The 26,772-nt window shown below is 41.2% G+C and overlaps 1 protein-coding gene across 5 annotated transcripts in view; it reads left to right on the forward strand.

Moving 5' to 3' along the window:
* Window positions 1-14,493, forward strand: part of LOC144933263 (syntaxin-binding protein 6-like) — a 67,094-nt gene extending 52,601 nt beyond the window's left edge. For 4 of the 5 annotated variants that reach the window (XM_078857947.1, XM_078857946.1, XM_078857951.1 and 1 more), the window contains 2 exons: window positions 9,687-9,844; window positions 14,008-14,491. In XM_078857947.1, coding sequence (XP_078714073.1) covers window positions 9,687-9,844; window positions 14,008-14,031 — 182 coding nt within the window. In that variant the 3' untranslated portion in view covers window positions 14,032-14,491. Of the gene's footprint in view, window positions 1-9,686; window positions 9,845-14,007 lie in introns of all 5 variants that reach the window. The other variant, XM_078857948.1, reaches the window with a different exon arrangement.
* Window positions 14,494-26,772: the final 12,279 nt, after the last annotated feature.

A 26,772-nucleotide genomic window follows, 5' to 3' on the forward strand; every position in this document is an offset into this window, starting at 1 on the left:
TCACACTTTTGAACAAAACTGAAATGAACGTTTTCATTGAGCATAATTTTGTAGTCTCCAAAATGCATTTCACATTGTTAAATAATTAAGTTAATATACACTACAGCCATTTTTTTTATCCACTGCTGGATGAGGGCCTCCCAATGCCATGTAGGTTAGTGGCGGTTATTTGATCATACTTCACCTCTGGCCAGTGTGGGTTGGTAAAGGTAGGTATCACAAACGTGGGAGCATAGAAGTACAGTCCTGTGAAGGATGTTGCTGCGCATTCCTATGCTGACTACCACTTAGCAGTTGTTTTCTTTAGGCCGATTAGTAGCTGAAACCGAATTTTTTGTTTTGTTTTAGCATCAGCTAATGATTTCCCTCAATGGACAGTGTCTGCCTTTTCCCAGGGAATTAATTAAGAAAGCACCAGGATAAAAGTACGCCAATATTATCTGAATCGTGGTCGTCCATGTAAACACTAATATGCCTATGAGCAAATAATCAGAAATGCCTCCAACTTGCTTCCATTGCAAGTTGAAGGCATTTCGGATGATTTGCTCATAGGCATATTAGTGTTGAAAATATTTCCCTGGCAATCAGGTGGAGTGTATAGAATGTTGTTAAGTCATTAAATAATTCCCGTTTGATTCATTATCTCCACATACAAATAATATGTTTGAGTCTATCAGCGTTTTGGCCCCCCAGACTGATTCCACCAGTGTGTGGTTTGCATTCCTGACTAATCAGCCTCGGTATGAAATCAGTTCAGTGTCTGCAAGTTTATTTAAACGCTGCTGGTGAATATACATTTTTATGTGAAGATACAGATTGGAAGTTAATTTATGTATAATCCAATCATTCTCCACTACAAAACTCGGTGAGGTTTTAATATAATTATTTTAAAGACCATTTATGATTTTACTGCTAAACATCATCATCCATCAACATCTTCATCAGCCGTGGTCTATCCACTGCTGGATGACAGCCTTGCATCCCACGATCAAACCATTCCTCACAGTTAAGAGCTGTCCATCTCAATCCTACACACGAATTGATCTGAGGGCTTCGCAATCATTAAGTAATTTTAAGTTTAATCTAAAAACTTACCGTTTTAAACTTTCTTTTATTTAATATTATTTTATAGTATTTTATTTTTTTCATGCCTTCGATAGAAATGTATTATAATGAAATTTTGTTTTGTATGAAAATAGCTTTTATTGTTCTTGCGATTGAGTCTTTTGACAATGTTTTCTTCTATCTGTACAGCACTTTGAATTGCATCTTTTGCACGAAATAGTGCTATAGAAACAAAGATTTGATTGATTGATCTCATGACTCCATCTCTCCACGGCCGTCATCTGCTTAGACACGTTATTTTTTCGGTTGTCATGCCATCAACTGCTCACCTTAGTATAATAGTGACTCTATATCTGTTAAATGTTTCTTTAACTTCATTTTGAAATGGTTCTATGATAACTCTATGGTGGGCGCCACTGTGGCGAGATGTTAACTACCTCGCCTGATATACAGGAGGTCGTGGATTTTTCTCCGGGTCCTCCGGTTTTTTCTCCACATTTAGAAACATGCATTTAGACTATTTGGCTGCATTTGCACATGACATTCCACTTTGCTGAGCTATCATATGTGGCCAGGTCACTTCTGAAAAAGAGCTATGTAGCTCAGTGGGCATTATCTCGTAACAAAAAATAGTTTCATTTACTCAATTACTCAGCCGATTTACGCTCTAGGAAATGTATTAATCAACGTTAAATTATGTTTGTGCAATAGCTTTGATTTCTCACATGATAGTTTTTGTTCCGATTCCTGTTTTCCTCATTGCTTTACTTTATTTTCTATTTGTTTTGCTTCTGTGACGAAAGAACATAAGTCTCCACTTGCAACCATTCCACAGCTCTTTTTCATCTCTATCCTATGATATCACGTATTATATGTTTTCTTTCTATAGCAGTGTTTGCGATGGACTTGTTGAGTTGTTTTAATTATTATTTGTGCTTCACACTCTCATAGAACTCGTCTAATCAGGTTAATAATTCACTGGGTGTAAGGACCCACATTCCTCAACTTCCTTCTGCAAATAAACTGTTCAATGTTATTCCCAATGCCCCTACTAGCTAGTGTCCTGAGTTAACCCAAGATTAGATCTTCCACTGACTCGGTCACATTTATACAATGAGATTTGTTCTATTGTATTTGCTCAGGCCCCCAATGTTGTGTCGACTCTATTTGGTGCCTAGTCACCGTTTAAACGCCACCAAGTCTACAAATGACCCTTGGGTTTTTCATTTTGTTGGAATTGATTACTATTATAGTTTTTCACAATATTTATGGTGTCTAAACGTGTAGTACAATTTACGTAGCTTTCAAAAAAACGGATTATTTTTGTTATATGGTAGGCTGATAAATTATGAGAAAATAGAATTTTCCAAAACTGTATCTTCAGGAAGTGATTTTTTTTCTCTCCATCATAGCAAAACGAAACACAATCCCTGTGGGACCCTCTCTACATGAATAAAGGAGTTGAGGTATTTTTCTAGAGAATCGCTCCATACTGCTAAGGTGAAACCTTAGGGAGGAGATACAGACTCGCAATGCTGCATTAAAATTAGATTATATTCTTGCGCATGGCAGCGGCATCTTCAGAAGCAAAATGCCAATCTTCTTGGTTATTTCGGTAAAGTCACGTAGAAGGAAAACAATAAAATAATAAAAATAAAACATAATTAAATAATTCTCACGACGTTTCGGCCACAACGCAAGCAGCCGTCCTCGACAGACCTGTTCTTCACCTGAGGACGGCTGCTTGCGTTGTGGCCGAAACGTCGTGAGAATTATTTTATTATGTTTTATTTTTATTAATTTATTATTTTCCTTCTACGTGACTTTACCGAAAGAACCAAGAAGATGAATCCCTGCAGTCACGAAAGCTTTAAATCAAAATGCCAATGTTGAGGTCTTCTTGCCACGAGAGGGCCTTAGGAGACAGTCCGTGTAGTGTTGCTATTCCTCCTCCATTTAAGGGGTGCAGACTACAGTGTTTTACTATTTGGTCCATAGTTTGAGTTGCCCGGCCACAATCGCACTACTGTGGCTTGTGTGTTTAATGTTGCATACATGAAGGAGAGTACATTGGGCCTGTTGATGTTTAATGCGTACGATAGTTACACCAATTTGGTTGAGGCATGTCAGAGCCAGGAGGTGCAATGTTTGGGGGTCTGGAATTACGTGGGGGGTTTTTTTCTTTCTGGACATCTGCATTGTTCCACACCGTTGACCAGCGTTCTACCAGATCTGGATGCGATTCTAGGATGGTGACAGCGCGACAAAGGTCGCAAACGGGTTTTGATTCCTTACCCGTACCCGTACCCGGCCGCACCAGGGTGGCAAACGGGTACCCGTACCCGGCCGGGTATGGGTAGCCGGGTATCGGGTAGGGTACGGGTATCGGGTACCCGGTTGCGACCTCTGCAGCGCGATCCCTGAAAGGAGATCGGGATTTCAGACTGCGGCGAGGTTCTTTGTTGAGGATTCTAGTTGTCGTTGGCAAGAAAACATGTATACCTCTTTGCAGTTTGCGTAATGTCTCTACGGATTAAATACCCCCCAAAAAATGCATTACAATAGGAAGTGGGTAACCCCTCCCCTACGGCTCGTGGGTGTGGGGGGGGAAGGGTTGGCGCGCGGCAAGCGTGTCACGTGAGGCACACGAACGGTGTCAGTTTTGACAGCTGTCAGTCAGGATTGATTGGAGGACAAAAAGGTCATAGATTTGAAGAGCTCCGTGAAATAGATCTTCACTGTTTGAAGTTGATGTTGAATAATTAAATGTCCCGCGATAAATATATTTATTTTTTGTAAAATAACTTTACAATACGTGATTTTATTTTATAATGTATTAGCTCGTTCTTGGCCTTGCTTGAAGCTTCGCGTTTGAGTCGTATATGTTGAGTGTTGTCGTCGGCTGGTTCTTCGCTTGCAAAGATCAGGGATGAGTGTAGTTTGCGTTCGACAGACGCTGCAATATGAACACAAAAAGCTAAACAAAAAAAGGTAAAGGTGCAGCCCTGCAATTTCTCTGGCACGCCACTACCGATAGAAGGGCTTCCACTAGTGAAAGCTCTGGAGGACATTTGATCGACTTTTTTCATACTGGCCAGAAGTCTTTGAATATTTGTGAGCACTTTACTCCACAACACACGAATTTCCAAATCGATTAACTCTGGTGTTCCCATTCATGCTGCTGGGTGAACAGGTGGGGAGATAAAAAAAACATTGCTCATCGAGTCAACAGCCGTGCCTGAAGATCGAACTGGCGACCTCTGCTTTGCAAGTCCAATGTGTTCACCATGGTACGATGGTGGCGCCCATGCAGATGTTATATTTCACGTGAGCACCGTGGATGATGTTCTTATTGGTGGATTAATGTGATATATTATTAACGTGGTAAATTTAAGTTTTAATAAATAAAATTATGAATAGAAATTTGTTATGTAGATAAATAGCGATGCTCTGTCGGGAATTCTGCCGTGATTAAAATCTAATGAGGTTTTTTCTCCGCATAAATTTATCTAAGGACATTCCACTGCGGATGCTGTAGGTCAAGGACACGTTTTATGAAGATAAACAGCACACTGAATGGAACGTTCAAGATTCTTTTTTTTCCCAAAAGTATTTTTTAACACAACGATATCAGGTACACACAGGGGACATTAAAGGCGGTTGACTCCAGCATAAATACATTATGGATTATAGTGCATTGGAAACCGATCTATACCGCATATTTCAATAAGCTGTTTAAAAACATTTTAAAATATTAAATAGTGTATGAAATGTCCATAGAGATTTGCGCACAGGTGCGGTTGAGTACATTTCCAACATTTTGCATCAAAGTTCCTCATTCCAATTTACAGGATGCTGCCACTGGGTGATTACTCTTTGTTTTTCTCGGTAAAGTCACGTAGGTAAAAAATAAAATAAAAATAAAATAAATCACGACGTTTCGGAGGCAACACAAGCTTCCGTCTTCAGGTGGCACCGTCGCAGACAAAATACTGTATCTGTGATACAGTAATAATCAAATTACTGTATCAGTGATACAGTAATTGTGTGTTGCCTCCGAAAGGTCGTGATTTAATTTATTTTTATTTGATTTTTTACCTACGTGACTTTACCGAAAAAAACAAAGAGTATGGACCCTTGCAGTCACGAAAACTTTTAATCTAGAATCACTGGGTGATTGTTGGCATTTTGGACTTTGTAAATCAGAGGTCACTGGACCGATGTCACAGTCAGGTCGATGATATGATGATCCACGTTTCTTAAATCTCTCCACCTCTGTCCTCCAAGCGGTATAAATGGGTATACCGCATTTAGTTGATCGGCGGTTCAACCTCTCCCCAAGGCGCCTGGCCAGCATGGAAGAGTAGGCCAAGTTCACCTCCAGAGAGGTGCTCTGTAGAGCTCTCCTCTCGTGCAGGGGCCTCCACCCAGCTGTGTCGTGAGCAAGACATTGCGAGGCTGCATCTTCACCCCCTGACCCTTTTATTATGATTCACAGCTTTGGCAACGTGACACACATCAACAGTGCAGCAACTTGCTCACCCACAGTGAGCTACATGACAGGCCGACGGACACGGCACTTTGTCGGTGGACAGAAATTAGTTCTTCCTCAAAACCAATTTCTTTCAACATATAGCACAGGTATGGACATGTGGAGGTTAACATAAAAACAAACATCAATCCATTGTTGAAAATGTCTGGATTCGTTTAGATTTTAGGTGTAAAAGAATCGATATCGCTTGAGTACAGAGAGTGACTGTCGCGGGCGTGAAATGACTCGTAATGAGCTCTTTGTCCACCTGTGTGTGTGTGTGTGTCCCTTGTTCCAGCTGGCATTGCTCTCGTAGCCAAAACCGCACACAATGTCAGTGTTCTTCATTGTTAACTTGCGAACTTGTGCCGCAGCGTTAAATGTCACATGTCAAATTCAGGACACTTTATTATTATTATTTAAATCAATGACGAATCAGTGTAAGAGTGCTGCACTGCACGCGCACACAAGTTAGCTGCATTATTGTTTTAATGTTCACGCGTCATCAGAAAAATGCCTGGTGACGATGATGCTGTTTGGGGCCGTCCATAAATGACGTCACGCACCTATGGGGGGGGGGGGTCAAACATTTGTGACGATGTGTGACGAGGGCGGGGCGGGGGGGTTTGAGAAATGTGACGTCACATCAAAATGCGCAACTTTAAATAAATATAGACAACGCGTTTTACTTAATTAAATAGACTTTTTCATAAATGTTTTCTACAAAATCAGAGTGCAGCGGCACATTAAATACGCACTACAATGACAATAGTTTAAAGCGATTTGAAGCATGTTTTATTTTTTGGGGGGGGGGGGGGCAGAGCTTTGTGACGTCATATTTGAGGGGGGGGGGGTCTGACTTTTTGTGACGCCGTGTGACGATGGGGGGGGGGGGGTAAAAAATCGTCCAAAATCGCGTGACGTCATTTATGGACGGCCCCTTTGTAGATATGATTCGCAAAAAATATGGTTCCACTTGGTAGCACGTACTCTTTGGTTATTTCGGTAAAGTCACGCAGATAGAAAATTAATCGATCACGACGTTTCGATCGCAACACACGCAACCGTCGCTGAGGCCTCAGCAGTTCTCCTGCTGTGTTTGTCTCACCTCATGGCGATTGCTTGTGTTGCGATCGAAACGTCGTGATCGATTAATTTTTCTATTTGCGTGACTTTACCGAAAGAACCAAATAGTATGGATTCCTGCAGTCACGCAAGCTTCAAAATTAAGATTGTATTTATTTGCTGTTCAGTTCGCTCGTAGTCTATTTAGAAAACTCAAAGGAAAGTACAACGTGATTACTTGCTGGACAAACGTGTTGTAGGGGCACAACTGGGAAACGCAATATGTACATTGAGTGCAGACTGGAGTGAAAATGACAACATGAAGAGGCCATCTGGAGCAGGTTGGAGTGCTTCTGGAAAATATAATTTCTAAATGTAAAACAACATACCAATGTGCCGAAACATTAACGTTTTTAATTGGTGGCTATGACTTGCGATGACATACGATTCGGGAACATGGACCCTGATAAATGAAGTGGAAGAACAGGTGAAGAACGCAGATAGAATCATCTAGAGATACAGGCCGTGAACATCGTGTCACTGCACAACATATTGTGGGTACAGTGCAAAATGGATGGCTTTGGTGATGAATCTGGTTTGCTTACATTACCCTGGCAGCAATTTACCATTCAAGTCCTGCTTTACAAATGCTGACCTCACAATTGATTAGATCAGCTGGCAGATGCAATAACCACATGCAACTATTTAGAATGCAGTCCACACCTGTATATATTCACCATACGTAAACGATGAAGCACTTGTGAAAGTCGTTATATACATCTAAATAAGATACGATAAGGTTTATTTCAGTGGCATCTCACGCTAATAAGTAAAACAGCTAAAACAGCGGCATCCTCAGTTACTAATGCCACCAGCGTCATGCCCAGATTGAATTTGATGCATTTCCATTTTAAAAGAAGTATGTATGCAGTGTTGTGTTTTTTTTCTACCTCTAGCCATACAACTAATGTCCTTGCGCGCGTGAAATGTCAACTCAAGGGGTCAATTCACTTATCGATAATTCCTGCCTCTTATGTGACCGAAGCCTAACGGCGCAATCGCCCTACATGCTCCCGATGTCATCGCATGGCTTTAGGAGGGCTGAGTCTGGTTTGTGACTTGGGTGGGTGAGCGAGCATGAGGCCTGGCCAGGTGTTGTAGGCATGCGGTGGTAAGGTTGCCAGAAGATGGCAGCGTGTAGTGTTAACCGGCCCCACCACTCTCCTATCACTACCCCAACGTATGTCTTCTCCGGATACTCCAAATTCCTTCCACATTTATTCCCAAAATACTCATTCGTGGTATTTGCCAAACATCCCTATGTAGGACCCAAGTGGAAATGTCTTGAGACTCATTGAGTAAAATAATTGGCTGAAATTGATATTGCAGTATTATGTTAGCATATAATCATAAATCACTGGAACAGCATGTGCACGCATTAACGCACGGAACATATTTGGAAGCCTCTCACTCCTGTTATGGATGTAATGAGGTAATGCCTTTGTTTATGCGGTAAATCGTGCGCTATTATTATTTACTTGTGTGCCCCCCCCCCCCCCGAAGCTAGATAGCGTAACAATGAGACTGGTGTAAATGGTAAATGTGTGAGATTTGTGAACCTCCCACCAACAGCCAAAACATTTTCGAACATGACTTGTAAGCAAAAGAAAGAAAAGGTTTACGCAGAACACTGTAAGGGATATTGCTATTGAAATGGTAATTCGAGAAAACACATTCACTTTATTTTGTTTATTGATGTAGCGTAACCAGCTGCCTGGAATATTAATGTGGGGCACATGTACACGCGCAGACATGCACCATTTTTTTTACCATTTTTTTTCAATTTCAAAATTGTGTGTGGTGTAGCTTCTGTGGATTTTCATTTCGTGTACCCTAAAAGGTGACTGCCAATTGAAGAAGCACTTAGTGCCAGGCTTCTTGATGTTTGTTCAGAAGATGGGAATAGCACGGATCCTGGTGACATCTACTGGCCAACATGACGGCACCCAACCCGTGATGCTTTGTTTGATGTATTACACATCGCAACAGGAATAACCCATACTGTTCGTTAATGATACGTTGTGCTGAACAGATGCAAAAAAAGCATGTTGAATTCATTGGACTTGCTGGTTTATAGATTTTTTTTCGCAAAATTTCTACGTGTGATGGATTGCCATAGTTGGAAATGAGTCTGATTAAAAAAAAAACACCTTCCGAAGTGTTGGACAATGCAATTAATGTTTAAAATGTTTGTTGAATTGCAAACAATTGTTTTATTATGTTTTATTTTTATTATTTTATTACTTCCCTTCTACGTGACTTTACCGAAAGAACCAAGAAGATGAATCCCTGCAGTCACGAAAGCTTTAAATCGAAATCTATCTACGTGACTTTACCGAAAGACCCAAAGAATAAGGTCCTCTCAGTTTCATCTTAAAATTAGTACATAGCACTGCCTGTTAATATTAGACACGGGACAATGCACCCCCTGCAGAGAGTTTATGAATTGTCACTCTTCAAGGTCGTTATCCTATTTAATAAACTATTGGGTTTTTATCTCATGCCTTGTAAGTAGTTTCAATTCTAATTTGTTCTACCGCATCTGTATAAATGTGCTCACTCCACTAAAGCCGACATGTAAGAGTTTTTATTTAATTTTCGTTCATTATCGGTAATCACAGCGTTGTTCGTACGTTTCCTGAGTGTAAAGAATCTAGTTTAAAATCGATAAAGGCGCAGTCCTGCATTTTCTTGGTCACACCACCGCTGGTAGAAATGTGTCCACGAGAGGAAGCTCAAAAAGGTCCCTCTAGTCTCGAGTGTATATTGGCCTAGATTAAAACCTGGCCAGTCGTCTCCGAAGATGCAATGCTCGGCTGTTCGACAACGCGATGTGTGAATCGCACTGGGACCGTGGGACGGAGTGGCGCTGGCTATTCTGCTGCGGCTGTGACCGGGGGGTGTCCGCCTGTGTGCGCCACGCGTGTGTGTGTGTTGCGCGTGTTGTGTGTGTGCGCGCGCACAGGGAACAGCATCTTGTGCACGGCGGCGGACAGCGTGACGAGCGCCGTCCAGAAAGCCAGCCAGGCCCTCAATGAGCGCGGAGAGCGGCTCGGTCGAGCAGAGGACAAAACCGCCGATATGGCCAATAGCGCCAACCAGTTCGCCGAGACTGCACAAAAGGTTGAATGATGCACGTTCGTCGTATACACGCGCACGAGTCTTTTTAAATCCTTTATATTAAGTTCACTTGCTTGCTTGCTTGCGCGCTTACAACCATGCAAATCTTTCGATCGTTTTTTAACCCACTTCCCGTGATCCAATCGAGCTTACATTTTGCACACAGACTCGTTGTGCGTGACAATTTATTTTCGTGAAAATTTTTTTCCTAAATTTTCCACTTTTTAGGGAAAAAAAAATTTCACTAACACAATCATATATTTTTCCTAAACACAGAAAATGATTCAAGAAAACAACAAAAATGTACAATATAAACAATCATACAAAAACTGAAAACCTTATAATCCTTATATACGACTTTCCTTATATTTTATTTAAAATACCAATGTGATAAAAAATGAAACTCTTACTCAAGAAAAACAGAAATGAATAATAAAATAAAACCGATGCCACGCATATAAAGAATTTATAGTGAAAAACTTTGTTTTTACGGGTTAATTTTTTTTGTTGCACCATTCTGTGGATATATTGCATCGTTTCCGTTAAAGTACAGTATGTGCTGCGGTGATGACCTGTCATTGCCATGTGCATATTTGACAGGAGCCCACGTTTTGAAGAGTGTACGGCAACCCATAATGATCTCTCTCTCTCTAATGCAAGTTGTTATATGCGTTGGGAATTAAATCAGCAAGCTGTTGATGCCTGTGTTGTCACTTACCACGAAATAATATAACAGCCCTTTCTCAATCTAATGCAGGGTGAAGGGCTGCCCACGCTGTGTAGGTCAAGGGGATTGTTTTACCATACCTCACTGTGTTAGTCAGTGTCGGTTGGCTTAAGTGGGAAGCCCCGGATGGGTCCAGACATCTCTCACATCACTAATAAGCCAGAAATATAAATTATCATTGTAAGTGTCAATCGTAAAAATAATAGCGAAAATAATAAAGTAATAGGAACTTTAACAGACTTTTCAAATGACTTATTTTAAAATGTGAGTTGACTCCAGTTGTATTCATTATACTGAATTCAGAAGATTAAGTGATGTTCGATTATAACTTTATATAAGCAATTTTATTACTTATAAAATAGTTACAACAGTTATGCAACTTTATTTTTTAATGTTTACGTATTTGACATGATCTTATTAGAACATACAGAATTGTATGTGGTAATTTCAATTTCAATATTTTGTGCCATTTATTATATAAAAAAATCCCAATATAAATGCCGGGGCATTTAAGTAAATCTATTCATCTTTGTCAAATTGTGAAAAAATAACAACGCCTCAAGTTCTTTTTTTTAAATACTTGCAAAGAACCCTCATTAATGTTTTAGCTGTAGTATAATTGGAACGTATCATTAATTACAGCGTTCTTGGGAAAAGGGCAAATTATTATCGTGGCAGGTTCCCTCATCAGGAGGTAATTGCCGTTATTATCATAGTCATTTGTGGGCTCGGTGGAAAGAGATGCAGTGGTTTTAAAACTCCTCCGTTGGAAAATGAACGCTGGAACGGCTGAATGTCTTCAATCCCTGGTATGAATGTATTTTTCCTGAAATCTCAGGGCCCTCAATTAGGTGCTACTCAAAGAGGCTATTTTAGGAGAGCACGCTCCATTCTTTGCTGTTGAATTATGAACTGTATTGGTTCTGCCCATTTCCTCTGAGTACTGCAAAAGTTAATGTTCTGACAGCTGGGCTGAAAAAGTCACGAGCTGATATTAAACCAGTGACGGGTGCATTGCCCACCGATTTGATGCCATACTTGAGCGAGCAATGCTGTTTTATGTACAGTAGTAGGCAATGGATAATTCGCCCACCCACCCCCAGCGATTTGATATCTCATCAATTAAGGTTAGGATTAGATTCATTAATAAATTATTTTTCAACTTCTTGTCATCGTCTCATGTTAAGTTATTCTTTTTGTTCTGCTCTCATTCATATAGCGATGTCAACTTCATTATCTTAAATGTATCATGAGCCATTTTTTCAGAATTTAAAATAATTTGTTTAATGGGTGCATTGCGCGAGTAAAACAAATATATCAATATTGATCGATGGATCAATGCATTGTTTTAGGCCGAGTATTGTAAAAAGGTCATTTAATCCTGCCGTGGTGTAATTCTTAGCACCCTGAACTTTGCATCCAGAGGTCAGCAATTCGATCTCCTGGTCCATAATAGAGGTTTTTGGGTTACATCGTGTAAATATAAAAGTCGTCGTTAACCAGTCACCACCCGACACAGCCAATTAGTAAGGGTTTGTCACGTAAACAAAACATGCCAATTAGTTACCAGTTCAGCACACCGCCTGTGTGTTGGAGAGTAAACCCACAACATTTACAATTCGAGTACGACGTTTCACCAGCAATCACAACCAGCTTCATCAGGCGACAACCAAAGTTGTGGAGAAATCCTCGTGTTTCCGTCTTAAATAGAGGGATACATGTGACGTCATCACTTGCGAGCCAATCAGGTGCGAACTCCGGGGGGGGGGTTAATTTATTAATATAAATTAGAATGAATATGCATTACCGGTTGAGTTATTCATAGTGTAATGAACGTGCATTATGCATGCACACCATGCACGTACGAATTGGCATGTTTTGTTTACGTGACAAACCTTACTAATTGGTTGTGTCGGGTGGTGGCGGGTTTGACGACACATTTATATTTACGCGATCTAACACAGCAACCTCTATTATCGATAATATCGGTCGTGGAAGCCTCTGTGTTAAATCGATCTTCTAGCACGGCATTTGAAACAATGTGCAAGCTTCAGTCCAGCCAACAACAAAAATGGTTGCAGCACAGTCTAATGTCAGGTCGCGGTGGGATAAAGTGTGGGTACTCCCATCAAGGGTGTCGCCATGGAGTCAACATTGGGGGGGACCAAATCTTCCATGGGGTCTAGGGGTCTCCACCCCCCAAGAAAAAAAAAATCTAAATTTGAAGACGAATTTCCTGCCTAAAATTTTGAAAAATTCACTAATACATGTCATGGACTTTTTTGAATTTTTTTCAATAATGTCTATTAGTGTATTGTATTACATTGCTCTGTTTTTTCTTTTTTACTTCTTGTTTCATTGTAATGGCTGAGATTAGGGATTAATATAGTACAACCATAACCACAATCATATAAACAGAAATCTATGCATTGTTATATGAAGACAAATCCAGATATTGTGGCATAGGTTTAGCAAATAGTTGTTTTTATTTACATACCATAGCAATATTTTTTTAAATAAATATTGTTTATAGCAATATATTGCGGGGACATTTTGAGCATATTTGAATATTGGGGGGGATGTGTGTCCCCCGATATATATTATAATTACGGCCTTGACTCCCATCCATTCTAAGACGTCTGTGTTGATTTGTGCAACGCTGCAAGTCTCATATTCACATCGCTCGTTGCAATGTTAAGGCATCAATTCCCTCTGCTGGATGTTTAGGAGCATAGCACACATGTAATTCCATTGGGTTTAAAGATTCACACGCCCATTTCTACAGGAGGAATTCGATGGATGATCGTGATTATTGCCACGGTTCGATTCAAGGATCGATTGTTTTTATCACACTGAATTGCAATGCCTCTTTTTGGCTGCACGTGTGACTTGAATCCACTCCGCGCAAATAATATGAATAGTCGAACATCAGTTCTTATGCAATTTTATGAATATATTATGAGCTTAAAAGTCAATGTTGTTAAACTGATATGTCGGTCCACCTTTAATTTCCAACAAACTGATGTTTTGTGGTGCGTTACACATTGGTTTGGTGCTGAGGTGGGTGCAGTGGTTAGCGCGCTGCGTTTACTGAACACTCGAGTTCAACTCCCGGCCATGGCTAACATTAGTGAGTGATATCGGAACCGGGCCTCTCCTCCACACCCTTCGATAACCCGCACTGACCAGAGTAGTGCAGTATGGTTCCATAAAACAGCATGCCACAAATGGAGTGTGGTGGCCTCCATCCATTGGTGGATTGAAAATCTCTTGAATTGGTCGTAGTTATTTATTAACACAGTATTTGGCCTGATCGCCAAACGCACGTATGCAGGTTTGATGGGCGGCATGGACATTGGGGTGTAAGAAATTATGGAACAGTTGGGGGTGCTTGGCAAAAGTTGCTGCTTGTGGATTATTGTTTTCTTTGCACTTACAGCTCGTGACAAAGTACAAGTGCTGATGGAGACCCTACCCTCCTGTCCTCACAAGGGAACCACCAGCGCACCCCCTCCACATCTGTCCGTGCTGCCCGTGTGTTTTTTGAAAAGTGACGTGCCATTGTGAGACATGTCTGCACTCTTTATCTGGTAAACTATGTATTGCTTTGTTTCGCGTTGTGTTATCTCACCTTTTCTGCACAGAACAATCCACAAATGTCAAGGGTAAGTAAAGGCAATGCGTTGTTCATTTGAAAATGAATGTGTGGTTTGAGTGCAGAGTAAATACCAGAGGTGTGGACTCGAGTCATGTGACTTGGACTCGAGTCAGACTCGAGTCATGAATTTGATGACTTGCGACTCGACTTAGACTTGCATAACAATGACTTTGTCCCACCTATGAGATGTGGACTCGAGTCATGTGACTTGGACTCGAGTCAGACTCGAGTCATGAATTTGATGACTTGCGACTCGACTTGGACTTGCATAACAATGACTTTGTCCCACCTATGAGATGTGGACTCGAGTCATGTGACTTGGACTCGAGTCAGACTCGAGTCATGAATTTGATGACTTGCGACTCGACTTGGACTTGCATAACAATGACTTTGTCCCACCTATGAGATGTGGACTCGAGTCATGTGACTTGGACTCGAGTCAGACTCGAGTCATGAATTTGATGACTTGCGACTCGACTTGGACTTGCATAACAATGACTTTGTCCCACCTATGAGATGTGGACTCGAGTCATGTGACTTGGACTCGAGTCAGACTCGAGTCATGAATTTGATGACTTGCGACTCGACTTGGACTTGCATAACAATGACTTTGTCCCACCTATGAGATGTGGACTCGAGTCATGTGACTTGGACTCGAGTCAGACTCGAGTCATGAATTTGATGACTTGCGACTCGACTTGGACTTGCATAACAATGACTTTGTCCCACCTATGAGATGTGGACTCGAGTCATGTGACTTGGACTCGAGTCAGACTCGAGTCATGAATTTGATGACTTGCGACTCGACTTGGACTTGCATAACAATGACTTTGTCCCACCTATGAGATGTGGACTCGAGTCATGTGACTTGGACTCGAGTCAGACTCGAGTCATGAATTTGATGACTTGCGACTCGACTTGGACTTGCATAACAATGACTTTGTCCCACCTATGAGATGTGGACTCGAGTCATGTGACTTGGACTCGAGTCAGACTCGAGTCATGAATTTGATGACTTGCGACTCGACTTGGACTTGCATAACAATGACTTTGTCCCACCTATGAGATGTGGACTCGAGTCATGTGACTTGGACTCGAGTCAGACTCGAGTCATGAATTTGATGACTTGCGACTCGACTTGGACTTGCATAACAATGACTTTGTCCCACCTATGAGATGTGGACTCGAGTCATGTGACTTGGACTCGAGTCAGACTCGAGTCATGAATTTGATGACTTGCGACTCGACTTGGACTTGCATAACAATGACTTTGTCCCACCTATGAGATGTGGACTCGAGTCATGTGACTTGGACTCGAGTCAGACTCGAGTCATGAATTTGATGACTTGCGACTCGACTTGGACTTGCATAACAATGACTTTGTCCCACCTATGAGATGTGGACTCGAGTCATGTGACTTGGACTCGAGTCAGACTCGAGTCATGAATTTGATGACTTGCGACTCGACTTGGACTTGCATAACAATGACTTTGTCCCACCTCTGGTAAATAGAACTGGAAGATAGAAATCGCAAGTTTATTTTAAATGCTTTAGTGGTTTAGGATTATGAGCAATAGCAATGTTATTCCTTTCGTGCTTGCAGAAGGTGTAACAAAGTAGCATCTCAGCTTTTGCCCAACCTTGAACAAATGTTGTTCACGTATGAACTGGACATCGCGAGATGAATTTCCAGCATGAGTTGTGCTCGTAGTTTAAGCCAAATACATATTGATATTTAAAAAACACGCAAACCTATTGTTTTCTCTGAGTACGTATGTCCATTTTTGTGGATGCCACAGTTATGTATGATGTCTAAAAATGTGCGGCAGATAGTTTACCTTCATTCCAGTATTATTGTGTTTGATCATTCACCTGCATCTGAAAATGGTGTAGAATCTAAACATTCCCTATTGAAAATAGGATATATTTATTTTGCTTTTTGTTAACAGAAGAATATTGGGATATGAACACTGGATTGAAAAAACATTTGTTATCTGGTGAAACAATATTTTTCATTTAAAATATACAGTTCCGTTCTTTATATGTTGAATTTGTATTTAATGAAGACCTTTGCAATTGTTGTAGGCGTTAGATATGGCTTTACTGCCCATCAGCAACATTGTATATTGTCTACTAGGAGTGTACCTTTGGTTCGGAATCGCATCAACCCAATTGTTGCAGGAAAATCGAGAAACGTTTTGGGGACTTGCCCAATTAAGGTTGAATGGGAACATGACCCGATCATCATTGGATTACATCCTAAGGGGCTTATCGGGTGCCTATATTTAGGATCCGATTACGAAGGATTAACAATGTCTGTAGGAATAGAATCGATTGCCTGCCAGAGTCGAGATGTGTTTCACAAACCTAATCTGTTTACCGTTTCACTGCAGTATATGAAGCTAGCGTGCTGATCTGTAAGCCAGTGCTTTTGGAAAAATTGGCAGATCGCGTGGAGATTTGTGCAGTGAGACTGCCCAATCCGCGAGGCTGTTGGCTAGCCAGGATGAATCAATGTTCTTGTGCGTTCACGAACCCATCTGTGTGGACCTGTCAGTTCTACTCTGATGGGTATTGGTTTCCTCCCACAAGCGCACACAGTCATGAATGGAATTGTTCAAATGTCCCCAAGGCAGGACCCCTCCTGAAAATTGGCTTTGATACTTAGAAAGGCTTGCCTGGGAAAATAGTTCACTCTTTAGTATTTCAGTAACAACAACAACAACAACAAAAGTAGCTTAACACTGTTGTGTGTTGTTATTTAAGTCTAAAGGGATTGCGTTATATATTCTTACGCATTAATTAAAGTGATCTCAATTTACCAGGATTGGTGATTGTTGGTTGAATTGGATTGGGGTCAAATTGTTACCCCAATCTGAACGTCGTGATCAGGTCCAATTGGGCTCTAACTGTGCACCCCCTAGTCGTCACAATATAAAACAAACCGCAGCAAAGTTGTTACGTGACATAGAGGCAAAGAGTCATTGCGGTATTTTATACTTGGTTCTTTGGAGTATTTTAAACTTTTTAAAATTAGTATTAAAAATAGAGCAGTATTACACTTTATTTTGGATAATGTCTGGAATATGTATTGGAATGTGTACAGCTTAATGTCATAGTAAATAGTCCATAAACTTCCTAAAATTACTGAAACATCTTCATTAGTGAGATGTGTTGTCTGGCTGTGGTTCACCTCCGTTATTCTGCATCGTTAGTGAAATGCTGCTCGGGGGCAATGCAGCGAAGATGAAGGGGGTTGAGATGGGCGATTGAGTTGGGCTGTTGAAGGGTATAGCGCAGGCACCAGTAGCAATGCGACATCATGTCCCTGACATCGGTATTCACTGTTAATTATAGCACAGCTCCAGGGCATTTCCAGGGCAGCGGCATTTGTAATTGTAATTGAGGTGATTAACGTGTGGCTGGCAATCGTGTGAGGGATGCTCCGGTTCGCACGGTTGGCTACGTAGGATGCAAACGAGATCTTTGTTGTCAAGTAAAACTGTAGAGAAGACCCAAACACGGTCCTATACTGATTTATTCCCTTTGCAATATTTTGGTTACCAGTTCGATCTTCTGGCGCCCCAGTTCAAACAATGGTGCGAGTTTCTTCAACATCCTCCGCCACTTGCCTCTGTCCACCCAACTAGTATGTACGGCTAAACCATAGTTAGTCGATTGACAGACAGGTCGTGGTGGGTGCTGGGATAAGTTGAGAGTACTCCCCATGACATCTCCACACCTCCGATTAGCACGGTTGGCTACCTACGGTGCGAGAGGAGTTCGCCACACATACATCTAATTGGCGTGGAAAAGTAGGCCGAAACACCCTCGAGAAGGGCTATCAAGAGCTCACGTGGAGGCTCTTCTGCCAGCAGTGTCGTGAGCAAGTAATTGCAGGGTTGCACCTTTAGGTAAACAATGTTGCGCCCGCTCTTTTGCCCTTGGAACGTGTTTGCTTCATGTGGTGGGCTTGCAAATATATATATTCCGCGTACACATTTGCTGCAGTATATTATTGTTGCTGTTGTATGACTTGTAAGTAAATAAATATACACTACAGTATTATATCGATAGAATGGCACAGCCCTAGATCACACCAAAGGAAACATATCCTATTTCAAAGTGATTTTTTTTTTAATATTGGTATACCATATATGGGTTGCCATATTTTATTTGCTTTTAATGTAATATCATTAAACACAGTGCCTACTTAATGTGTTCACGTTCATGAGTCATTTTATATAGGGAGTGTAATGTAGGTTATATCAATTATAATTTCACAGTAGTTGGTGGCGGTCGTCATCGTGTTTGTAAAATGTGGCAAATGCAAGTTTGGTACAAGGGCTAGTGTGCATGGTTAAGAAAGACAAGAGTAGTTTACAACCTCACATGTCTGGAAGGGGACAATTTTTGCTTTAAAAAAAAAGCTCTTATTGTTATTTGATGGCACAAAGAAACGCGGCAATGTTTTTCACGAGTTAATATGCCGGCCCACAGATGCAGCAATGCATGCCATGCCATTGTGGTTTGGCAGTATTACAAGTAGGATAAACAAAGGCAGTTTCAGAGAATCTGACCACCGGAGTGGTGGCTCCGTTTTTGTGGTAAGTGGAATATTTTTGTTTCAAGTGGTGCAAAGAAGATAACCAACAATGTGTAGTATAGTCATAAAAAAGTGTTACATCAAAAGATGTCTCTTCTTAAGACTTTTAAACATATATGTGTGTTTCGTTGTGTGCACTGCTACATATTTACAATATTGGTCGAGCATATTTTTGGGATAAATTTTTTTTTTCAAAACTGATGTAACACGTAATTATACTCTTTCTGGACTGTTGTTTCAATATGAAAAAACATTTGAAAAGAACTGCACACGTGTATTGTTTCACTTCTCATTCACCGCGTCAAATGACACTGGACTCACAACTGCATCTGTGATATGTGAACGACACTTCCATGTATGTGTTGATAACTTCTGCTTGCATTTAATGCCTTTTTCTTATGCCTCCTCTTGTGTACTCTCTCTCTAACCCCGTTGCTATTTGAACTGGAAGGGCACGGCTTAATTTCCTCAGTCGATACATTCCAAAACGCTGCTTGGCTGGTTTGGATTATGGGTTTAAGGCACTACTACTAGAGTATAATAATCGTCTGTTATTGTACCCTATAGTCCTATGCTACTATGAATGGGGTTAGGACCAAAAATAAAGGGATTTGGATGTGTCGCGACAAAAATGTTTCCTAGAACAGTGTTCTGGACTGTTCTGGATGGAAATTAAGCATTGTAAGGTTTGTGGTTGTGATATCAGTTGGAAAATACACTATCTTTTGTGGGACTGCATATGGTGCACTATTGCATTGATTAATGCTCAACGAATTGGAGAGTTGGGTGGAGGACGGTGGAAGTATCAACATAATGGAAGCAATCCCAGGAAGCTGAACCGCATAGGAGAGGGGTGAACACATTTTTATATATTCATGTGTAAAATCAAGAATCAAACAAGGTTTGGGTGATTATTGTACCAAAAGCTCATTGTGCTGTTTGTGCATTTGCTCAGGTTTTTGTGCAATATACCTATGGACATTAATTGTTGGTCGTTTATTTTAATCACATTCAAGTGGGTGTTCGTATTACAATGGACATCAAGAGTGGTAGAACATCACAAGGGCTCCAGCAATGTTGACCATTGGGGGGCAGCACTTGCACTCTAATCTCGTGTGCATAATGTTAATGCCTTGGCACTGGACTGAAAGCAGCTGTGTTAATGAAGTCTCGTTGAACTTCACATTTTGGGCCCTGAAATGTTATTGATTGAACCAAGTAATGCATCACTCCGTTGATTATGCTAATTTTTATCATGTTGACATCGCAACATGGATACCCATAATGCAATGCGCCAGAAACATTTTCTAATGCTTATTTTAATACAAATTATTTACGTAGTAATAAATGTATTAATATAGGGCTTGCTATTCGATAACCACTCATAGGTAACTATTAATCTTAATTAAAAAAAAACTGGTCCTCAGCAAAAAAACTTAAATATAGATCAGGCGCTATCATGTAAAGTGCAGTTTCCAACTGTTATCCGCTGTCTCGCCTCTCTATGTGCAATGAAGAAGGGTCATTGTCTGAAACGTTGCCTTTAATATATGTTATTCTTCAGGCCGCAGTGTTATTGACCAATGTGTTGAGTGTAATGCTCGTGGCGGTGTGGTGTGCCGTCTCCTCTCGTTGCCCAAGACACGGCACGATTAGAATGCAGGTGGCAGTGTTTTTTTTAAATGTTAAAGCAATGCCAGCGGACCCTCACTTAAAACTGATGGCTTATCAAGCTTTTTAATGATTACCTGCAATTGCATTTTGTTGGGAAACAATTGTTTAGTGAATCTTTTGTAATGTACTATTTACATTACATACTGAAAGTTGTGCTGAGTGGTCAATGTTTATTAAAATGTCCATGAATAAAAGGACACCAAAAAATGTGTTTAAGGTTGTTTTTGCGTTTTTATTTACGTTTCATCGTCATTCATTATCCGTGATCCAAAAAAACCGTCGCCATCTCTCATGAACCTGGGATGCAACATCCACCGTGAGTGCACATGAGCTTATTTTAAAGTAAAGTTTAGGTTTGATTATTGTTTACGTCTCATTGCACACACTTGATGGCTTGGAAGATGTTGTTCTAGATGGATGGAAAATAAATACTGCACTGTGATCTTTTTTTGGCAGTGAGAAAAAGTACTTAGTTTAATATGCAGTACTGTACAATACAATGCAGTGCCCTATTATTCGATATGCAGTAGAACAGAGCTAAACTATTTGTCAAATGTTTATAGATAAATGAGTGATACTACAATTACGGTGTTCAATACTTTTGTTAAAAAAAACTGAGTCGTTTGAGCACTCACATACTAAGGAAATACAATAGTCAATAAAAATTTATAAAAATTACTAAAATATATTTTGGGATCCATATTTGCGTTATGAATGTATTTAATGTAGTTAATGTTACGAACAAGTAGTTTATATCCGGTCCAGTTGAAGTAAAATGAAATGCTATTTAAGTAAATAAATACTGTTAATATACAATAATTTCAAAATGTAATGTGCACAGTGCTCACACATTTTCAAATGTGTGAACAAGCACAGAAGGCAGTGATGCACCGCAAAACATTTCCCAAACTCTAGTTCTCTCTCTCTCTCTATATAAAAAGATGTTTTCAGCCAATTAATGAATGTTTACATATGGGAGCAAACCGGAGCACCCAGAGGAAACCCATGCTTGCGAGAGATTTGAGACATGCACATCCCATGCAGACCGAAAACAAGTCAAGTCCACCACATTTGCTGTAGTGTACTGCCGTCTCCTGGCGAGCTAGGGTATGGCTCCTCGACAGCCACGAGCTAAGAGTTTCACAACATTTGTGTTTGATCCACCAACCCTCGCCTTTACCGGGCTGTATTACAGGCACACAGCTGAGTGGATTATAGTCTTAAAAAATGTGCTCTTTGTATTCCCATGCCAAAAACAATCAAAACCATCACCTTGCCATACATAGCAGGGGTCACCAAAAAGATTTCCAAAATCATGAGCAAGCACAAGATCCAGGTTCGATTCAACACAGTACATGAAATGTGTGATCTGATCCCATCTGTGAAGGATGTGATCCCTGACATGCAATACCCCGGTGTCTACAAACTAAGCTGTGTCTGCGGCAGTAGTTACATTGGGGAAACTAAGTGACATGTCTCGGACCGTGTTCGTGAACATAAGGCAGATCTGAAACACGGGAGGATCAATATCTCGGCCGTGGCTGATCATTGTTTTAATACTGTGGGCACACACGGAATAGATTTTTCCAACAAAGATTCGTTCATGAAGCCATCCAGATATATAAACACAAACACAATTTCAACCGAGAAGATGGGTACAAACTGAGCAATTATTGGAATGACGTTGAAGTCATAACTGGCTCTGATGTTTCCATCCTACCTGCCGATGTTAGCAGTTATTTCCGACTCTCTGAGTTGCATTGCCAGGTTGGAGGTCTTTGCATTGACAGGCTGTATGTCTTACTAGCACAGTCACCGATTCTCCTTTCCCTCGATGTGGCGGTGGCTACTTTTACAGCCTCAGGGCACCCTCCGTTCTCACAATACTAATCTCTGATAATAGGTTTTCCCCCTTTTTTCTGCCACCAAAACAGGTGTTAAGATGTTAAAACACCAAACTGAAACCTTTTACAATGAATCATGTCTGCATTAACCACAATGCTTGTGGTCAGAATGCAAACAAAACACATACTCTGAAACTGATTGGTCCACACCAGAGACAGCTTCTTTTGAGCCTCGTCTCTCTCAATACAATGGCCACCCCCACAGCCTCAGGGTGCCCTCCGATCTTACATTTACATGCAAATACCATCTCTAGCCCCGCCCACTTACCCTTGGGTTGCACCCATCTCAGGCCGATATAACATTCTATTTCAGCAGCTCTCTCACTGTATTTTTTCACCTGAAGACAATTGCTTGTGTTGCGATCGAAACGTCGTGATTTTTTATTATTTTTCTATCTACGTGATTTTACCGAAAGACCCAAAGAGTATGAATTCCTGGAGTCATGAAAGCTTTAAGTCAAGATATAACAGATCAGATTGTGATTTCCACACAAGCAAATTGATACATTTTCTACTCGACCGGAATTAGTTTTTTTTCAATTCTACGTGAATGGCCTAATGGTTTATAATGTCATGCTTTTTCGTCTTTTTTAACCTATGTAGTTTTGCAATTACTCTGTAAATGCAATGTTTTGTTTCACATTTATCATTTGTGCTATGAAGATCGATGGCGAAAATAAACCTATTACAACAATTACATTGCTTGCAAGTAATAATGTTACGTGGGCAATTCCATTATTGCTGACCTATGTATGCACCCTTCCTCTGTGTTTTTGACCTCGGTTTTATTTGAATGCAAGGGTATTTACGTAGAGGTCATAGAAAAATATGCTTTTGCAGCGCTTGTTCACATGGTACAACACACAAAGCTGCGTGCATTCCGCGAGTTCAGAAACATTTGAGAATGGAGACGAGAGCCCGGCAGTAATTACCAATGCAAATGCCACGTGTATAATCAATATCAGAAGCTGAATACGGGTATTTGCACTCGCCTTGCGAGCAAGGCCGACAGTTGCGCAATGAATACGCCACTCAAGGCAACGCGTTTGTTTCAAAACCAGAATACGTATTTATTCTGGGGAAATCCGATGAGCTGTGAAGCTCTTTTTCACAAATGTCCAGATGTTTAAATGGAGATATCCTCTCTATTGAGAACTTCTTCTTCCGATATGTCCCGGGTTTTTGTGGACCACGGAGCCGGGAAGATGGACTCTTTGTTCTAGCTGTTTGACGGAGTTTCCCTCGGACTCTGCTGATTCGGGGATTCTCGGTGACTCCGCTGTCTGGGTGTGCGTGTATGGGTGGTGTCATTTTAGTTTTTACTGAGTCTGTGATGTCCTTCACTCGTTGTTCTTTCATGTCTTTTTGTTTTCTCTCCTGCTCCATCACCCCTATCTTTTTTCTCTGCTTTGGCCGAGTGGTTTTGTAATGTTGTGGTTGTAAGGCACTTTAGAGATGCATTTGGCATATAAGCACTAAATAAATACCAACGCCTTGATGTTCATTTTTATTAAAACGGCCAAGATATGAAGATAGAAACATTTTACTTTTCATCGTGGCGAATCTGAATATATCTCTATGCACAAATGGCTTCTCCGATTGGGCACTGCACTGGCTCGATGTGGCATCTAATTGTGTGAGCCTTGTACAACTGGGGAAGAAAGGGGCACCCATATCAGGCAGGTGATGCATACAGTCATTATTCCCGTGGGCGGTTTTTTAGCCTTTGCACAAGGCTAAATGTAGATCCAGTTGTTTCGATTTAGGCCAGAGCAGAGTAGCCCTGCCATTCGTAATTTCCAGTTATTATTCAACGCCATTGGTCGACACACTAACACAGATGTGTATGAAACACGCGAATTTAAGTGAGTTACGGACATCAGGTTTTCATAAGTAAAGTTGTGACATTAGTTGCGGTTGTTTTGTTTGGATGAAACAACGGAGATTTTCAACGTATGCCATACCAAAAGGGAAACCGGATAAGCATGGAATGCGTCCTAGAACACGTCTCACGAGGAGATGGAGCGATGAAATTAACTCATGTGCGGGTACTAAGTAGATTTTCGCAGCATTGCAGGATGGTGTGAGATGGTGACAGCTTGGCAAGGCGTTCATCCAGCAGTTGATTGATCATGGAAGATTGATGATGGGGCATTTGGTTCCATACCAGTGTACATATCTATAGTCATGGCAATGTTCACAATTCACAAAGCCCTCTATAGTTTGTTTTTATTTGCTGGTGAGGAGTGCAACTCGTTTAATTGACGACTGATATGCATGTCAACGTTTATCGGAATGCACCAACGCTTGCCTGTAGCCAGACCTGTTCGCTTGGGAGGAGGCTGGCGTCGGTTTCAAGCGACAGTTCTGCACAGGAACTTAAAGCAATTGGCAGTGCGTCCCGAATGCAAATTATTCAAACTCTCCGTGCTCGATCCACCAACTTCGTGCACCTGAGTATACCAAGGACAGATCTGCGTTCAATGGGTGATAGTAATTCTAGATTTGAAGCTTTCGTGACTGCAAGGATTCATATTCTTAGGTTTTTTCGGTAAAGTAACGTAAGGATAAAAAATTAAAATTAATAAAAGTAAAATAAAAAAATCACGACGTTTCGGAGGCAACACAAGCTTCCGTCTTCAGGTGGAACCGTCTTCAGGTGGAACCGTCACAGCTATCGTGCTGTGACGGTTCCACCTGAAGACGGAAGCTTGTGTTGCTTCCGAAACGTCGTGATTTTTTTTATTAATTTTTATTTTACATTTTTCCTACATGACTTTACCGAAAAAACTAAGAATATGGGTGATAGTAGCCAGGCGTCCCGTTTGTGGCATTGTCTTGCACCCAAGTCCGTTGGGGACGCTCCGTCAGTCGAGCTTTTTAAGGCTCGTGGTCGGGTTGTTTTCCTCTTCGTTTTTATATCAAGGTTTTTTTTTATTACTGGGATTGCACTGTAAAGCGCTGTGATGCCTTGCGTGAATGGCGCGATATAAAATCGAGTTGCACTTTCTTACTTAAGCTAGAAAATGCGAGGCAGAGCTCTTAGCACCGCTGCTGCCTCCCCCCAAGTAAAGGCTCAACCCGGTCACTCCCCAAGACTGATGTTGTCTATCGTGCCCTGCATGCTATTTCCATGCATTCGTGAACATCCATTCAGCTGTAAATACAATGCGTATAAAGCAGCGTAGTGTGTATTAAGAGCGAATGCCAATTCCTTGTCGGGTTATTTTTCGTGGTTGTTTTAAAGCTGTTCTATTGACTGACCTTGAGTGATACGCTTGGGTGGATTAGCTGCGTTCAACAGAAATATTACATAGTGCAATACTTGTTTACCTTCCAGATTTACATCACACGCGCGTGTGTACTGCTTTCGCGATCATATATTAAATGTTAAGCACCGTACCTTCAGTTGCCCCTTTAAGTCTCATCGTCGACCGTGGTCTATCCACTGCTAGGCAAAGGGTCTCACGAGGTGGTCGCCATCTCTCAGTATCCTCATGCAGCAATCCATCCGGCTCCTGCACGTGAGCTAATCTCATCGCTTAATCTCCCACTGTGATTGTTCTTTAAGGTATGTTCCCTCCTGTTTAGTTTGCCTCGGTAAAACTGCGTGGAGTTGCAGTGTTCAATCGCATCCGCAAAAGCATGCAAATCTCCTTTGATCGTTGTATTGACATCGCCGTTTGCACCTGTCCCGTTTCGAGAAAGCACTCCGCGGACATCTGGACACAAAATTGTTCAGAGCTCAAGAGACGAGGAGGTTACGAGGTCCCAGCGGGGCCTGCAAATAGCTGAGTCACCGCAAAGTGAGAAACTTGATTCCTGGACTAGCCGGGCTCTGACCTTGTTGGAGGCATGCCGTGTCACATGCAAACGAAAACCCGCTGTGTGCATGAGTCATGGCGCGTACCCTCCGACCACGGCCAGTCATCACTTCTGGTAGAAATGCAACTCTTTCGTGTGTAGATTATACTGAACAGTAAACCACGTGACTTGGAAGAGCAGGCTTTACATTTGGTTATGTATTAGCAAGTGTATTAACTTTGTCTGAATATGGTGTACGTGCGGTGTACCATATTTGTGTCTGTAGATTACGTACATGTGTAGTCCTGAAATTGCTTGGTCATTCCACTGCTGGTGGTGGAATGACCTCCAGTAAAAGGAGATCGAGAAATCCCCATCCGGAGGGTAGTTTGGCCTCATCGTCCACGTTGGCTAGAGATTTTGGAAGAGCGAGCTGCGATCGATTGTGATGTACCCGCTCATACTGCTGGAAGGACAGAGGTGAAGGAGGATTATAGAAACGTGCCCATTGTTTCAAGCCGGGAGATCGAACAATAACTACGATTCATCCGTGAGCAA

The sequence above is a fragment of the Lampetra fluviatilis genome, chromosome 7, assembly GCF_964198595.1.
Source record: "Lampetra fluviatilis chromosome 7, kcLamFluv1.1, whole genome shotgun sequence".
Classification (NCBI taxonomy): Eukaryota; Metazoa; Chordata; class Hyperoartia; order Petromyzontiformes; family Petromyzontidae; genus Lampetra; species Lampetra fluviatilis.